Source organism: Gracilinanus agilis, chromosome 6 (assembly GCF_016433145.1).
Source record: "Gracilinanus agilis isolate LMUSP501 chromosome 6, AgileGrace, whole genome shotgun sequence".
Lineage (NCBI taxonomy): Eukaryota > Metazoa > Chordata > Mammalia > Didelphimorphia > Didelphidae > Gracilinanus > Gracilinanus agilis.
The window spans coordinates 285,692,513-285,708,428 of NC_058135.1; the positions used below are offsets into that span (position 1 = coordinate 285,692,513).

The window sequence follows — 15,916 nt, forward strand, 5'->3', positions numbered from 1 at the left end:
GGGGGGGGGGGGGTGAAGGGGATAAGAGGAGTATGAATAAGGCAACCATGTTAAAAATGTATATTAATTAATGTTAAAAAATAATAATAATAATAATAATAAATCAATAAATCAAGGACAGGAAGAATTGAGAAGCAACAGCAAGATCAGGAAGAACCGAGTTTGACACTTAGACACTAGTTGTATATAGGCAAGTCCCCTAATCTCTCAGCCTCAATTTCTTCATCTGTAAAATGGGGCTGATAATAGTACCTACCTCATAAGGGAAGTCACCAAAGTGGGTTTAGAGTAAGAGCTGGAGACCCAACCTGGATCACAGAGAGAGAGCTAGTCAGAGGCTAAGAGTCCTGATGTAATAAGGTAAACAGACCTTTTCAGACTTTTGCTTCTTCACTTGGGATTCGTGCTTTCCCAGTTAATTGTCTGGATTGATTAGTTTCTGATTCACTCATAGCTCCTTAATCCCTCCCCCCCCCCCCCCCAGCCCTTAGAAATCCAATCACTTAATAAAATCACTGATTATACATCTGGGGATACTGACTGACTGTATAATGCTAGGCCCCCTCAAGAAACTGACCATTTAGAGGAGCAGTCAGGTGTGGAAAGAGAACCTGGCCTGGAGCCCGAGGCGCTGGCTTCCACAGTGTCCTCAGATACTTCCTAGCTGTGTGACTGGACCAATCACTTCACTTTCATTGCCTAGCTCTTCTGCTTTGGACCGATACTCAGTATCCACTCTTAAGACAGAAGGTGAGGTTTAAAAAAAAGGAAAAGAAATCGACCGTTGTGTGGAAGAGACAAAGCTGATACACACAAGGGCACAAGTCAAAACAGTGTACTGGGGGCAGCTCCATTGCTCAGTGGATAGAGTGCCAGGCTTAGAGGTGGGAGATCCAGGGTTCAAATGCAGCCTCAGGCAATTCCTAGCTGTGTGATCTTGGACAAGTCCCTTAACCCTCATTGCTTAGACCTGACCACTCTTCTGCCTTGGAACCAATATACAGTATTGATTCTAAGACAGAAGGTGAGGGTTAGAAAAAACAAACAATATACTGGAGGAGAGGGGTGAGAAAGGGAAGGGGGGGGAAGGGAATAAGGATTTATTAAACACCTACTGTGTGTCAACAAAATCCCAAATGGGGTCACAAAGCCAAAAATGGCCTGAAACATAAAACTGTGCTGAATGCTTGAAAGAGATTCATGTCCTTCGATCTCACTAGCAGAATGTGGAGGGGACTGCATGCAAGGGGAACAGAAAAAAGATCCCCAAGGGCCGAAAGTCTCCTGCTGGAAGTGGGGCTTTGAAGGCTGAGGGTTACTGTGCACCGTGCACAAGGGCTAAGTCCTTCTCTCCTCCACTATTTCTCCAAGACTGTCCAAGTTCATGTGCATCCACAATGCTGTCTCCATCTCATCGGCCCTCTTCTCCATTTGCTTTCAATCTTCCCCAACATCCAGGGCTTTTCCAGTGAATCCCATTTCTTCATCCTCTCATCACAGACAAAGCATTTGTCCTTCCGGGGAAGCTGAGTTAATTTCCTTAAGTACTGACTGATTTGATCTCCTTGCAGTTGGAGGGACTCTTAAAGGCTCAGTGAAGCTATGGAGTCACCAGTTACAATGATTTGTCTTGAGTGATACAACTTTGCCTCCTACTTCCCAAAACATCCTACATGATACCTAGCATTTATACATTCCTTTAAGGGACAACTTTATAAATATTGTCTCAATATAAGACAGCCTATGAGACAGGTGCTATTATTATCCTCATTTTACAGGTAAGCTAAGGGAGACAGGGGTAAGTGACTTACCCAGGGTTACTAAGAATTGGAAGGAAAATTTGAACTCAGGTCTTCCTGACCCAATTCAGTGTTCTATCCACTGAAACACCAAACTGCCTTATTCTACATGCCCTGCTGATTGATGGGGGAAAACAACAACAACAACAACAACAACAAAAAAACAACAACCCTGGTAAGGAAGTAGAACAATTACAGACCTGAGAAAGAAAGAAGGGACTAACCCAGGTCTCCTCACACTTGGGGCCTTGGTGATGCTATTTATAAGGCTTTAGGGTCATTCTGGAGCACACTCGGCAAACTACAGTTCACCCAAGAAAGACAGAACCATCCATCTGTGGAGCAGGGTTTGCCTTCTTCCTGCCAACCCTTAGCTGGTTCCTCTGGATTGGGCCACCTGTCCCAGGAACTCAAATTTGCCCTGTTCCCGTCTTCCCACCACAATGGTTTTTGATCCCCCCACCCTTCCTACTATATCCCCTTCTTTCCACAGAGAATCACAGAAACGTGACAGCCAGAATTCAAATGACTTTATTATAAACTGTCATCACTACTGAACCATCTGCCCCCTTCTCCCCCCCCCCCCACAGAAAGCAGAGGAAGCAATATTTAACACCTCCCCTCCCTGAGCAAAGGGACTTGAAGAGTGGAGGGGGCAGGAGGGGAGGAGGGAGAAAGACTGGAGCCTGTCTGCGTTGGGCTCTGCCTCCTTGTCCTAAGTGAAGGGATAGTCTCTTCTGAGGTTGTTGGGGCTCAGCTGTCAGGTTCTAGGTTTTCCATCTCCACATCCTGGATGACTCCAGTTTTCATTTTCTTCTGCCGTCTAGGTTTTGCCTCAGTAGTCCTGCCTGGCTTCAGGGGGGCTTCCACTGACCAAAGGGTGGTGGGGAAAGGTTAGACAGCAGAAAGACCTCTTAACTTCAGCCTCTCTCTGTCCCACCTCCCCATTTCTTTTTGGAGAAGACTGAGTTATCTCTCCACCCCCACCTTCATCCCCTCTGCCCCCCTCACCTTCCATGGCAGCCTTCTCCTTCTGGGCATGCCGGATCTGTTGCAAAAGTTTCCTGCGCTTCTTCCCAGACAGGGTGATGTTGGCCCGGGCACTGGACCTAAAGGAAATGAGCAAAGAAGCTCCATCAGCAGTTAGCTCGGAGGCAGCCTCCTACAGGAAGCCTTTCCTGATTGCTCCAAGTCAGCAATCACTTTCCAGAGGAAATCACTTTGCATTTTGTGTAGGTTCTGAATTTCCTTATATGGGTACACATTATCCCCACACACACACATACCCAAAGGAGGTAGTAAGCTCTTTGAGGGCAGGGACCTTTTCCATTCTATCCCTGGGGCCTGGCACAGGACTGGCACCCAGTAAGCATTGCTGCCTGAATTCTCAAAGGGCCTCCAGGCTTTTGCCCCAAACTCCAATGGGTGGGAGATAGGTGCAAGGTCAGAAGCAGCTCAGTCTCTTTATCCAAAGGGGTGGGGGACAGCCAGTGATTATAGGATCATAGGACTTAAGAAGGTTCTAGAGACACCAACTGGTCTACACTGCCTCAATTCACTCCAGGCAACAAGGCACTGATTGAGAAGCTACTGCCGCTATATGTAGTACTTAAATGGCCTTAAAACGGCACCTACTGGGCAATAAAACATATCCACGGGGCCCCCCCAGGGCCAAATTGTCTTTCTGTCCTCACACAGGGCCCTCCCATCTCCTGTCTCCCTTCTCCCACCTCCCCGCCTTTGCACTGGTTGCCCCTTCTGCCAAGAATGCCCTCCCTCTGCCGGGAGGTCCTCTAGGAAAGGTTTGGGAAATAGGGGGCATGACAGGGGCAAGAAGAGTCATGGGGAAGTCCAGGGTCCCTGGGGACTCACGCCCGCTTCTTGAGATGATGGCGAGTAATAAGCCCCTCGTCCACCACCGCCCCGACCACCCGGTGCTGCCGCCTCCGCTCCCGGCTCAGCACTCGGCGCCGCTTGAACAGTTTCTTTTTCAGCTCCTGGGGAGGAAGGGCAGCAGAGTTAGGGTAGGGAGGGTCTGGAACCAGTCCGTGATAGAACACCCCCCCCCGCCCCCTGTTCGCTGCCCCCCAGCTACCCCGCCGGAGGGGGCCGGGAGGAGAAGCGGGGCCCAGGGGGCCTGCGTGGGCTGGGCTGCCCCAGTCTGGGCTAAAGGGCCACTAGGCCGGAGCGGGCCGGAGGCAGGGGCATGGGGAAGGCAGCCAGGCCCGAGTTGCCGAGGGGTCATCGGACGGGGACCCAGGCAGTCACCGTCCGCGGCCGGTTGATCTTTCCCCCAGGGGCCCCCATAGTCCAGGGTCCGAGCTCAGGTAAGGCGCTCCGGGGTAGAAAAATCCACCAGCGTCTAGCCGTGTCCCTCCCCTTTGGGAGCGGAGGCTCCTCCCCCGAACAGAGAGAGACCAATGAGAAGAAGGGGGCGGGGAGAGACGGCTATAAAAAGGTATGGCCCGCAAACGCATCCCCTTTCCTGCCGGGGAGCCGGTGAGTATGGCCGGTTCGCCTCCAGCGGAGGGTGCTCTCTGGGACGGCCGAGGGGAGGAGGGGCCTCAGCCGCACTGCGACCGCGTGCTGCTCCGCAGCGCACCTCCATTTCTTGGCGGGGGCCGGGTGCTTGGTCCCGGCCCCCGTTATGTACGGAGGCAGAACAAGGGGACCCTGGTTCCCCCGGCGTCATGTCTTCGGTGCCGGCGGCTCCCCATCCGCCGGTTCTATCCTCAATCGCCGGGACACCGTCCCTTTTGCGGTGCTGAGAAGGGGGCTCGGGGGCCGAAGTGCTTCCCCCTCATCCTCGGATGCTGATCCGCTCTCTTTCTGTTGCAGGACCTTGATCGCCGCCACCACTGGACCTGGAACGACTGCATCACCCCTTGGTTGTCCTCGATTCGCTCTTAACCATTCAATAAAGTCCAAGCTCTGCTTTGCTAGCAGTCTGGCTCTGGCCTTTGTTCTTAACCGGTTCGTTCCGGGGGGGTGACGTTGCGATGACGGAGACCGAGACGGGCAGGGGAGGAGGGGCGAGGTGTTGTTGGCCACAGTGACCTAGCTGCGGTCCTGAGCCTCCCTGCGCCGCAGCAGAGGACCTCTGAGTCCTTGGCCACCTTCCCGATGGCGCTGTTGCGCAGATTCCTCCATGAGGCGACCAGGCTGCAGCGCTCCTGGGCCGGTAGGAAGTTGGAGGTGGGGAGTTTGGGAGGGAAGGTGGGGGTGGGGGGTGCCCAGTGCTTGCCCTTTACAGCTACCCTCTCCCCGCGCAGGCTCCCTGGCCGATAGCTGCCTGGCCGATCCCAGCCTCTGGGACCGGCTCCACGGCCAGGTGCTGCCGGGAAGTGCCCCCAACTTCGACTGGTTTTTTGGCTACGAGGAAGTTCAGGAACTCCTCCTGCAGCTGCTACAGAAAGGGTCTCCCCCGGGGCCAGCAGCGGCCCCACTCAAGGTGCTGGATGTGGGCTGTGGGACCTCGGACTTGTGCCCCGGACTCTACGCCAAATGCTCGCTGCCTTTGAATGTGCTAGGGGTGGACTTTTCTCCAGTGGCTGTGTCCCGCATGAAGGGCTTGCTGGAAGGGGATGGAGACCACCCTGGGCTGCACCCGAGGCACCCTGCTTCCCAGCTGCATTTCCTACAGGCCGATGCCCGGAACCTGGGCTCTGTCTGTCCTTCTGGGTCCTTCCAACTGGTGCTAGACAAGGGGACCTGGGATGCTGTGGCCAGGGGTGGCCGAACTGGGGCAGAGCAGCTTTTGTCTGAGTGTTTGCGGGTGCTGGCCCCCCAAGGCACCCTAGTGCAATTCTCAGATGAGGACCCTGATGTTCGCTTGCCCTGCTTGGAGCAAGGAGCTGCCAGTCGATTGGTAACAGTACACGAACTGGGACCCTTCAGGGGACTCAGCTATTTTGCTTACTTGGTCCAGGCAGCTCAATAAAGGGGATCTTGCCTATTTTATTTGTGTGTGTCAAGTTTGGGGGTGAGTAATAACTTTCCCCTCAGGCTGGGGGTGGGGGTAGGAAGGGGGAAGTTTGGCTGAACTCTTTAATTTTCCGAGTTGGTTAGTAGTATCCCAGCAGGTCACATTGGTGAGGGGAACCACAGATGGGGCCATGATTCAGGAAATCAGGGAAGGAGTCTTATCTTACCCGAAATCCAGGAAGTTTCACTCTCCCCCCAGGTTTCTTCCTCTTCTTCCTGCTCCCAGTCAGATCCAGGATTGACAGTCCTTAGAGGGGATCTGGGATCCAAGGGGCACCAAGCCCAGCCTGGGGTGGGGAAATGACATTTTAACATTGAACATTTTCAAAGTCTTTTAAGGTAGTAAAGAAAGTCCTTTACAATCAACTTTGATGGAAATTCTCCCCATTTTACAGCTGATGAAACTGAGACTCAAAATAACTGACTTGGCCAAGAGTCAAATGCTTAAGTTTCTGGGGTAGCATTTGAATCACTCCCTCCACTCTGCCATACAGTGTTAAAATATTCATCTGTTTCTGTTAGCACTGCCTTGTTTTTTCTCTTTCCCATCTAAACAATTGTTTCCTGTCTATCATCCATTTCTTCGTGGTCCTTCCCCTAAATGTCTTCTTCATCTTTTAATGACCAACACCTTCACCTGATTCTTCATCTTGGTCCTGGAAAAAGGCCTCATCCTCTTCCTCTTCGCTGTCTGATAACAGCAAGTCCTCCGGAGGCCACCTGAGCTCCCCACTTTCCACCTCATTTATATCTGTGGCTTCCACCGTGATGGATGGTGGACGAGGCTTTTGAGAAGAAACCTAAGGCAGGGCAGAAGCTGACTGAGAATCTGAAAACAGCAGAAGCAAGGCCTTGGAGAAGGTTCTAGGCCAAAGGGAAAAGAGGGCTTGGAGCACATACCTGAATGTCCTGCTCATCCCACAAGTTCTTGACTTGATTTGGAGGGTCTGGTTTCCAGGGAGAACCTGGGCTATTGCTGGGCCAAGACACTTCCTCCTCCTCCTCACTGCTCCTAGGCAGGAAGGCCATGGTGAGGGCCAGTGACAAACAGGGTGACAGTGGGAGATCTCCACTCAAAAGATCTTCCTGATACACTAGTGTCTCGCTCTGTCCCCAGACTGTTTATGCCCAGTCTCCCACAGAAGGGGAGACTGACTTTACCCCTATAATCTCCTTTGGAAACTGGCCCCTTAATCGCATCTGAGGAAAGGAGGCTGACAAGCAGCAGGGAGATTATGGAGGGGGAGGGAAAATTGGGGAAGAGGTTTGGATCTTCCAGGAGGAAGAGAAAAGGCTGAAGCCTTTTTTTCCTTTCAACTGCCTGAACATGTGGCTTAGGGATCTTCTTGTGAGACCCTTCCCCTAAAATTGGCCAGCTCCTTGGGTTTTGTTTTGCTGAGTGGGGGGAGGGAGAGTAATGAGATATGAGGTCATGCTCATATACTTAAGCCCAATCAGACCCTTTCAGAGACAAGACATGTTGCTGCCTGGACTTAATGATTGGATAGTAGGATTTGGACAAATCCCTATACCTTTCTAAATCAGTTTCCTCATATGTCGAATGACAATAATACTTGTAATACACTTCCAACTTCACCAGGTGACTGTGAGGCTAAGTATTGTGCAAGCAAATTAATAGAGCTGGAGATCTTAAAGACAACTAATCCAACCTATTCATTTTGCAGGCAAGCAACCAAAACTCACAGGGAACGGGATTGCAGAGCTGGGATTTGAGCCCAGCTCTCCCAGCTCTCCCCCAGAGGTCTTAAGAATCATAGAAGAATAGAATACTTTAGAGCTGAAAAAGATCTTTGACCCTAAAGTCCTCATTTGAAGCAAGCTAGCTTGCTTGTGGCAACAAGGAAGCTTGTGCCCAGCGAGTCATCTCTTCTCCGAGGCAGATGGAGGTAGCCCAGGACTCTGAACCCAAGAGCCTTGAGAAACAGCCGTGCTTCCAGGCCAGCTGGATGGAGAAGTAAACCTAGTGGAGGTGAGGTTTGGTAATTCAGGTTCTGCTGGCAGAACTTTGAAAGATCCAGAAAAGGAAGTTTTTACCACCAAAGTCAGATTATTCCACATCCCCCAAGGGTTCTTTCATTACAATGGGGGCTGCTGGAACAAGGACTTTGCACCGAATATGCCTTTAATAAACGCCCGTCATTTATACTCACAACAGCTAGTATTTTAAGATTTGCAAGACACTCTTCTCAGCCCCATTAGATCCTCATTATGTACCTGCGGGTGGGGGAGAGGTGTTGTATTTAAGAGGAAGAAACCGAGGCTGGGAGCTGATAAGCGACTCCGTGGACAGAGCCAAGAGGCCTTGTATGAGCGTACAGGGCACAGCCTGTATGATCGCTGCACCAAGGGAAGGGGAAAGAACGCCTATAAACGTGGCATCTTCCCGTGGAAGAGAGACACCAACTCCTTTCCAGGGAGAGGGCGGTAAACGAAGGCTGCAGCTGAAAGCTTCCTTCGCAAAAACAACCACAATACTAGCGGTTCCCTCTACTGGTAGAATCTGATTGGACGTTATCCTAGGTGGCCATTAGCTGGACGTCTAGCGGACAGGCTGGATCGGGCCCTCCGAGTCTGCACTATTTTTTTAGGTAAAGATAACGACACATGCGCTGCGGAGGGGTGAGGCCAGCCCCCGGAGGAGGGGAGACCATGCTGGTATCCTGCCGCCAGCACGTCTGGGAGGACTCGGCAGTGTCCGGCCGAGATTGCCATAGTTACGAGCTCTCTTCTCTCGCTTCCCTGCCCTGGCGAGGAGAAGCTCTCCAAGCCTCGCTCTGCGTCGCCCTCTTTCCCCTCCCCGTTTAAAGCCTCCTCCCAGGAGGCCGCCTTCCGGTCTTCCTCCGCCCCCTCTCGATGGCCCACGTTGGTCGCTCTAGGCCGACATCCGAACCTAGGTTACGCTGCGCCTCGCATCTCTATGCCCGCAAGCGGCCTCTCTAGGCGTTGGGGGCGGAACCTCGCTGGAGGGGTGGGTCGGGGCCATGGAGTCGCTGCGCAAGTCTCTGCAGGCAGTCGTGGTACTGGGCGCCGGCGCCGGCCTGGGGGTCTTTCTCTTTGTGCTCGTGACTCCGGGGGAGCAGCGGACGCACGAACTGCTCAAGGTGAGTTGTGAACCGCCCAGGGGGCAGCGGCGCCGGGAACTTGCGTTCCCGCCCCGCCTTCTGGACTCGCCGGTGCAGGCGTAGTGCAGACTGGCGGGCGACCGGGAGGAACTGCTCGGGTCTTCTGCCGTTGGGGAATTGACAGTCTCCCTGGGTAAATGAGGCGTGTTTGCATATGGAGATACTAACTGGGGGAGGCGGGGAGTGTAACTGGGGAGTCCTCGGCGATCGCTAGCCTTTGGTCCCAGGCCCCTGACCCCCTCCCCTCCCCCTTTGGCCCTGCCCAGGACATCCAGGAGAGGAACCCGCGGCACTTGGACGAGGCGACCAAAACTAAGATACTGTGGATGGACACACTCCGGGAGGCCGCTGAGACGCAGGAGAATGTGGCCTGGAGGAAGGACTGGAATCGCCAGGCGGGTGGGAGGACGGCCTGATGCCCTTTCCTGGGCCCCTATCCGAACTTGGCATCTCCCCTCATCTTCTCTACTCTCCTGGGTGATGGAGGACTGAACCGGGCGTGGGGGTCAGGACATGACAGATCCTCCCCCAGAGAAGGTGGCTGCCTTATCCGATTCCCTAGTGTGGAATAAACCTGGTTTTTATATTTGGCAGGTGTCTTAATGGGATGACCGTTGTCTCTTAGTGTATGGCAGCCTTGGGCTTCCTCTCTGACCAAGAAAATGACTGAGAGGAATTATTTCCCCCTCCCCCAAACTGCAGCTGCCGTTCATTCTGCCCCCCCTGGGCCACATGTGCCAGTCACTAGGTGAAAAGGCTCTAGTCCTGGTTCCAGAAGAGCTTTTGGCTTGGTCAGGAACACTTATCAGGCTTGGGGATCACTTTTATACATCTGCATGCTGAGGGCAAAGATCTTGGCCTATTTTGCTGGATCCAGCTTGGCTGTATTTGAGGAGGAGGCCTCAGAGTGGCTGATCTCCTTGGGGGTCTTCTGGCAAAGGCTGGGCTGTAAAGGAGAGATCTTGGGGTGGGGGGGAGGTTGGCCATTAAGGTCCCTTCGAACCTGATTTTCTCTGAGGAGCACTGTAGAAAGTTCACAGGATCCAGGCCCAAACTCAAGAACTTGTCAAGGGACAAGTAAAACCTGACCCACACTGACAGGGTGCTTCATGGCAATAAGCAGAGCTGCAAAGAGTTGGAGCCAAGACACACTTGATGAAACCAGTCTGGGAGGCTCAGATCTCTCCCTCTCCTAGGTTTTTCTGCCTCCCTTTTCACCCGCCCAAGCCTTCAGAAAGGAGCCTGACATACATGACTCAGGATGTGTTTATTAGGGAGGGGTGTCAGTGCTCTGTCAGAGGAGGGTTTGGAGGGGGGGGAAGGAGAGGAGGCTGGAGACCCCTTCAGCTGGCACACTTCTTGGCTACAATGAGGACAGCAGAAGGCACGAGTCCTATAGATGGGAGAAAAAAGGAGATTCAGCCAAGTGGAAGCCTTCCTTTTTGCTCCAAAGACTCCAAAGTTTCTAGCATCTAAACCTGGATCCACTTCAGGCTGTCTCCTGTCCCCCAGAGCCCAACAGATGGTTGCACAACCTTAGTCTCGTACCCAGCTCCTGCAGTGGTCTCTCCATATCAGCTTCAGAAAAGGCCCGCCGGGGGAAGCCACTGAGCAGCTGTACAGGGTCCTGCCCACCCCCTAGTTCCTCCCCTCGATGAAGCTCCACATAGAGTCTCACTGCAGCCAACTGCTCTCGGGCCTTGAATGTCTGTGTCAAGGACGTCCCATCAGGCAGTCGAACCTGGAAAGCAGGTTGAGAGACAATCAAGCACTGGGTAGGAAAGGTACAGGGTAAAGGCTTAAATACCACAGTAGCTCACTTTTATATCTAGTTTGCTCTGTGCTAGATTCTTCTAAAGTACTCTACAATGATCTGAATAACTACTTGAGGAGGGAGATGCTACTATGAGCCCCATTTTACAGATGAGGAAACTGAGACAAACAATTAAGTGACTAGGGATACACAGCTAGTGAATGTCTGAATTTCAACTCAAGTGTTCTGGCTCCAGGCCCTGAGCTCCATCCATTTTGCTACCTAGCTGCTTAAATAAAAATTGCTACAAGAAAAGCCTAAGAAGGCCCTTTCTAGGAGACTCCCATGATGAAAAAACGGATTAAGCACCTTTCTGTGGCTGTGCTGAATGTTGTAAGTGGTTAAGTTAAAAAAGCCTATTCCCTGTTCTCTGGGACTCTACAACATCGAGAGAGCCAAGTAATCTTGAGAGGTAATGGGCCAGCCTCTGGGAGCTGAAGTGCTAAGATTATAAACAAGTAATACAGTATGCATCTATAGTAGAACAAAAACTAGAACAGGATAGAGGTCAACTGGCTAACTTACTGAAAAAGGGAGGATTTCATTTGAGGAGAGGAAAACTTGGCCAAAGAACAGATCCTAGAGTGTGGGATAATGGGAAGAAGCTGAGGCTATGGGAGCAGCACCTCCATACAGCTCTTGGCATGGAGGAGGCCCCATGGCCACCCAGGGAATCATGACACACACCTGTATTCGACACTGATCATATTCTCGCTTGGTGGGAGGCTCCTGACTGGGAGAGGAAGGAACAGGGCCTGGCTCAGTTGCAGGGGAGGTCATCTGTGATCCAGTGCCACCAAACTAGGGGTTGAGGGAAAACAGCTAAAAGTTCACCCTTAATTTGTAGCCCCCTCACACACCCACTGTCATGATAAATGGCTTCCCACGTGACAGTCACAACTGGCCTTTTAAAGTCCTCTACAAAGTGGAGTGGAGAAGTCATCACACAACTGACCCTACCCTGGTATTTCACACAGGATCCCTCCCTCCAAAGTAACCCACCTTCTTGGCTCTCTCAACTTTATCCCTTTCAATCTTCTCTCGGACCCGCTGTCTGGAACAGAGAGAAGGAGGAGGAAAATCACAATGGGGAGCTCCCCAGAACCCTTGCCAGCATCTCCTCCTGCCCCTACCATCCCAGGTATCCCTGACCTGGCTGCTGTCTCTTCAGCCTTCTCCCTCCTCCGCTCCTCAGCTGCCCTACGCATCTCATCCTCCTGGAGGCGCTGGCGTGCAGCCGACAGTTCCTGGCCCTGCCGCCTCCTCTGCCTCTCTCGCTCCACTGCTTCTCGCTGCTCCCTTTCTCCTCGCTCCTTCTGCTTCTGGGCCACCAGCTCCAGCATCCTGGATTAGACAGGAGAGAGTGGTGGTAATAGATCTCAATGACAAGGATTGTAAAACAGCATCTGATGAGAATCTGGAGAAATGGAAAAAGAAGATACTGGGCTACTTGGAGAACTTCTTAAATACCTACTGTATGCACAGCACCATGTTCTTTACTGCAAGAGACAGAAGACAACTTAGAGCAAACCAACCCTATCCACAACATGAACAGAAAACAGGCCAGCAAAAAAGAGAGGCCTGAGCCCCAAAGCAGCCAACACAGGGGCCTAGGTTCCAGGGAAATTGGAGGTTCTATCAGGAAAAGTTGGGGAGGTAGTTTACCTCTTGGTCTGTTCCCGCTTCTCCTCTTCAGTCAGAGGTGGCTTCTCCTCCACCTGCACAGCCCCAGGCCCTGTGAAAATTGGTGGATCATGTCCCCAACCATCCTGACTCAGCCAGATCTCCCCAAGTCCCCATCCCTTCCCTAATCAGAAGGTGCCACTCCTCCGCCTATTTCTTTGGCTCTGACCTTCAGGGCTGCCTCCCCCATAGGAAGGGGGCTCATGCCCCAAGGAGTGTCCCAGGGGGGAAGCTGGGGGCTCATCCACATCCAGGTCATCTTCATGTTCCATCAACCTAAATGAGTGGGGCAACCTAGTGAGGTGGGGCCATGGTTTGAGGGGAGAATCCTGAGCTTCTCCACCTACCACACAACGTTCTTTCTCCCTCTCCTCTTCCAGGACACCTCCCCACTCCCACAGGCCCCCACCGGTGTCCCCCTTATTCCAAATCAACCATCCCTCAGTCTCCCTCTCCTCTCACCAGTCCATGGCAGACTCGATGCCCTGGTTCCCGGTCAGGGCCAAAGCCTTCTCCCTGGGGACAAAAACCAGGGTGAGTAGCTCCCACCCAGGTGGGGAGAAAGAGGTTGGACACAGATCACTTTGGGGGGTGGGGGCAGAGCAGGGTTATTTATAGGATGGGGTCCAATAGGGTCCCCTTATTTCACCCTTCAGTTCTGCAGATGAGGGAAGGGAAGGCTGGAGAGGTGCCCAGGCCACTTGTGTCCAGGCCCCCTTGAGGTGACTGTCACTGTCACCTGCACTTACGAGAGCAGCCAGGCCCCCGGGGCGGAGAGGATGGCCTGGACACAAGGGACTCAGAAGAGGATCAGGCCCAGGGCAGGCAGGGAACTCTGTAAGTTGGTGGGGGCATCTACGGGAAGAAGCCCGACCAGAAGGAGCGGGGGAAACAGCCTCGAGGTTCCCCGTGGGGAGGGGTCCCGAGGGCGGGGGAGGGGCTGGGCCTCCTAGGGGCGCGGGAAGGGGGGAGGCCGAGCTCCCAAAAGATTGGGGAGGAGCTGGGGGAGACTGGAGCCGCGCGCCCCACCAGGGCCCGGGGCGGGTTCCCTTACGCGCGCCCCCGCGGGAAGCCCATCTCGATGAGACTCTCCAGAGCCGTCCGCTCCGCCATGGCGCCGCCTCCGCCTCCACCGGGACCTGAGGGGGGGGAGGGGGCGGGGGCGGGGTCAGGATGGCGGGCACGCGCCTCCCTTCCTTTCCCGGAAGGAGGCGGAGCTAAGGGCGGTCGCGTGCGCGCGCGCACGCGCTGCCCCCACCTCCTTCTTTACCCCTTTCCGCCAGGGGCAGGTGCCGCTTGGGGCTGCGCGCGCGCGCACCCACGAAGACAGGGGGCGGGGCTGAGGCCGTCGCCACGGCCCCCCCCACCCCTGGTCTGGCGGGGCTGCGCGCGAACAGGTCTCCGGACCGTCCAGGGGGCGGGGCCAGGGCGCGCGCCTCCGCTGCGTGTACTCTTTTCCGAACCCAGGCCGCAGCCCCCTGTGGGCCACGCGCACCTCCTCCCGGTCCGCACCTCGTTCCCCTCCCTAGTCCCAGTACGCGAGCCCTCTTCAGGCTACGCGCACCCCCTCTCGCTCTTTCCTCAGGCCATGGGCCGCACGCGCTCACCCAGATTCGGCGGCTCCGGATGCGCGGGGCGTTAGTGGGGGGTGGCGGGGGAGGGGGCGAGGGATAAGCGTGAAGGTGGAAGAATCCGAAGAAATCGGAAGTGCCGGTGTTTTGTCACGTGGGATCACTGGGCCAGAGGTGGGGCGGCCTACGGGAGCCGCGGAGGGACAATTCAGAGAGGACGACTTTGCAGCTCTAGGGCACGTGGTCCCGTCGGTTTCCTAGACAACCCTGCTGCAGCGCCCGTAGAGCTGGAAGGGTGGGCGGAAAGGTTGCGAAGGGGCACTTCTCCGCGTGGCTCTGGAAGAAGCCCAGGGGCACTGCAGCCGGGCCGCGCCACAAGGTCGCCTTCCCCAGAAAAGCTTCCCGTGTGTTGATGAGCTCCGAGATTCCCGGATCTAATTGCAACCTGTAGGCACCCACCCCTCCTCCCCCTGGCCCAAACCCGGTTCTTTGGCACCCTGGCTCCAGTTAATCATGGAGCATGGAAGGAAGCCTACTGTGTGCCTTCAGGCTCTGTCCTCCAGGAGCTCCCAGTTCTAGGAAGAGAGGAGGAGCTCCTTCCCGTAGGGGCTGGGATTTTACTTGGGACTTGAAGGAGGCTGGAGATCAGTGGCTGGAGCAGAGAAGGGAGACCCTTTAGTGAGATGTCTTTCTGGGCCCTCTCCCTCGGCTACACTCTATCCCTTTACCCCTCTGGTGAACTAGTTAAATTCTACCCTGGCCTTTTCAGTCCTGGCCAATTGCTGCTCTACCTGGGGAACAAAAACATAGAGGTAGGAGCATATTCCCAATTTGTGTTGACTGATCCACTAATCTCAACTGGCCATTGCAATCTTTTTACAACTCTCTCACTTATCAGAGTATCTTCCAAATTGTTTGCCTCCCCACCCCCCACAACCTCCCATAGCTTCCCTTCTCTCCACCCTTTCAACTGAGAGCCTTGCCTCATGGTTTTATGAAGAAATGGAGGCTATTCTCTGAGTGCCCCCTCTTCTCCCCTCCTCAATTCCCATCGGCCAGTCACTGTCTCTTCCTTCACCCATTTTACATGAAAATTAGCCCTTTGCTTGCTGAGGTGAACTCTTACATGCACAGAGTCCCATTCTATCTTCTCCGGAAGACTGCCCCTTCTGTCATCCCCCTTCCTCACTTATTTTCAATCCCTCTCTATTCACTGCTTCCCTACTTCCTACAAACATAGCCATGTCTCCCCCTTCCTCAATAAAAACCTGGTCTAAAGGTCTAGCCAGCCTTGTTAACTATAGTTAGTCCTATGTCTCCTCTCTTTTCTGGCTTAACTCCTTGAAATCTAAAACCAATGCGTCCATTTCCTCTCTTTTTCCTTATTACTTTTAGAATCTGACTTTCAACCTCATCACCCAACTGAACCAGCTCTCACTGAAGTTCCCTGTGATCTCTTGATTGCTTCTCTCAGTCTCCATCCTCCCTTGTCTTTGGCAGTTTTTGACACTTGATTCATCACCCTCTTCTTTTTGATACTCTCTTGACACTGGTGGCTTTCTCCTGGTTTTCTTCCTACCTGTCTGACCTTTCCCTTTCTTTTCTTTTTTTTTTTTTTTTTGCTAGACCATCCAAGTCACGATCACTTAATCTATGGTTCCCACCTCAAGTCCCAGTTCTGCAATGGGGTCTTCTCTCCCATTTTTCCTCTAGACTATTTTACTTTGATCTCATTAGCTCCTTGGATTCAGTGGCCATCTCTGCAGATGATTCTCAAGTCTCTAACTAGCCTTTCTTCCAGACTCTAAATCTTACATTTCCAACTGCCTATTGGATCTCTCAAACTGGAATGTTATTGTCAACATCTTAAATTCATCATGTTTAAACTGAACTCATTATCTTTTCTCCCAAACCTTTCTCCTC

The 15,916-nt window shown here is 53.4% G+C and overlaps 4 protein-coding genes and 1 non-coding gene across 5 annotated transcripts; 3 read left to right on the forward strand and 2 right to left on the reverse strand.

The window, feature by feature from the left end:
* Positions 1-2,314: 2,314 nt before the first annotated feature.
* On the reverse strand, positions 2,315-4,174 carry C6H11orf98 (chromosome 6 C11orf98 homolog). The gene is made up of 4 exons (XM_044680247.1): positions 4,068-4,174; positions 3,672-3,796; positions 2,811-2,908; positions 2,315-2,668 (listed from the first exon to the last, which is right to left on the reverse strand). The coding sequence occupies exons 1-4, from the start codon at positions 4,104-4,106 to the stop codon at positions 2,553-2,555; spliced, it is 378 nt and encodes a 125-aa protein (XP_044536182.1). The 5' UTR covers positions 4,107-4,174; the 3' UTR covers positions 2,315-2,552.
* A 226-nt stretch (positions 4,175-4,400) lies between these two features.
* Positions 4,401-4,549, forward strand: LOC123253163. The gene has a single exon (XR_006506552.1). It is a non-coding gene; the product is annotated as a small nucleolar RNA SNORA57 (small nucleolar RNA).
* Positions 4,550-4,819: 270 nt separating this feature from the next.
* Positions 4,820-5,754, forward strand: CSKMT (citrate synthase lysine methyltransferase). Its single transcript, XM_044680246.1, has 2 exons — positions 4,820-4,980; positions 5,072-5,754. Exons 1-2 carry the CDS (start codon positions 4,923-4,925, stop codon positions 5,737-5,739), a joined length of 726 nt encoding a protein of 241 aa, XP_044536181.1. The 5' UTR covers positions 4,820-4,922; the 3' UTR covers positions 5,740-5,754.
* Positions 5,755-8,721: 2,967 nt separating this feature from the next.
* On the forward strand, positions 8,722-9,512 carry LOC123251679 (ubiquinol-cytochrome-c reductase complex assembly factor 3). The gene is given in 3 exon segments (XM_044680989.1): positions 8,722-8,769; positions 8,771-8,905; positions 9,193-9,512. Coding segments are annotated over 3 exon segments (333 nt in total). The 3' UTR covers positions 9,343-9,512.
* Positions 9,513-10,174: 662 nt separating this feature from the next.
* On the reverse strand, positions 10,175-14,106 carry UBXN1 (UBX domain protein 1). The gene is made up of 10 exons (XM_044680210.1): positions 14,030-14,106; positions 13,477-13,561; positions 12,885-12,938; positions 12,592-12,698; positions 12,405-12,474; positions 11,892-12,083; positions 11,742-11,793; positions 11,427-11,540; positions 10,475-10,667; positions 10,175-10,319 (listed from the first exon to the last, which is right to left on the reverse strand). Exons 2-10 carry the CDS (start codon positions 13,533-13,535, stop codon positions 10,270-10,272), a joined length of 891 nt encoding a protein of 296 aa, XP_044536145.1. The 5' UTR covers positions 13,536-13,561; positions 14,030-14,106; the 3' UTR covers positions 10,175-10,269.
* Between the last annotated feature and the right edge of the window lie 1,810 nt (positions 14,107-15,916).

Coding starts and splice junctions, on each gene's coding strand:
- C6H11orf98 (XM_044680247.1), bottom strand. CDS start 4,106: ATGGGGGCCCCTGGGGGAAAGATCAACCGGCCGCGGACG. Junction 3,797..4,067: donor AGATCAACCGGCCGCGGACG/GTGACTGCCTGG, acceptor CTTCCTCCCCAG/GAGCTGAAAAAGAAACTGTT. Junction 2,909..3,671: donor CATCATCTCAAGAAGCGGGC/GTGAGTCCCCAG, acceptor CATTTCCTTTAG/GTCCAGTGCCCGGGCCAACA.
- CSKMT (XM_044680246.1), top strand. CDS start 4,923: ATGGCGCTGTTGCGCAGATTCCTCCATGAGGCGACCAGGCTGCAGCGC. Junction 4,981..5,071: donor GCTGCAGCGCTCCTGGGCCG/GTAGGAAGTTGG, acceptor CTCCCCGCGCAG/GCTCCCTGGCCGATAGCTGC.
- UBXN1 (XM_044680210.1), bottom strand. CDS start 13,535: ATGGCGGAGCGGACGGCTCTGGAGAGTCTCATCGAGATGGGCTTCCCG. Junction 11,794..11,891: donor GCTGAAGAGACAGCAGCCAG/GTCAGGGATACC, acceptor TCTCTGTTCCAG/ACAGCGGGTCCGAGAGAAGA. Junction 10,668..11,426: donor ATGATCAGTGTCGAATACAG/GTGTGTGTCATG, acceptor CCTGCTTTCCAG/GTTCGACTGCCTGATGGGAC.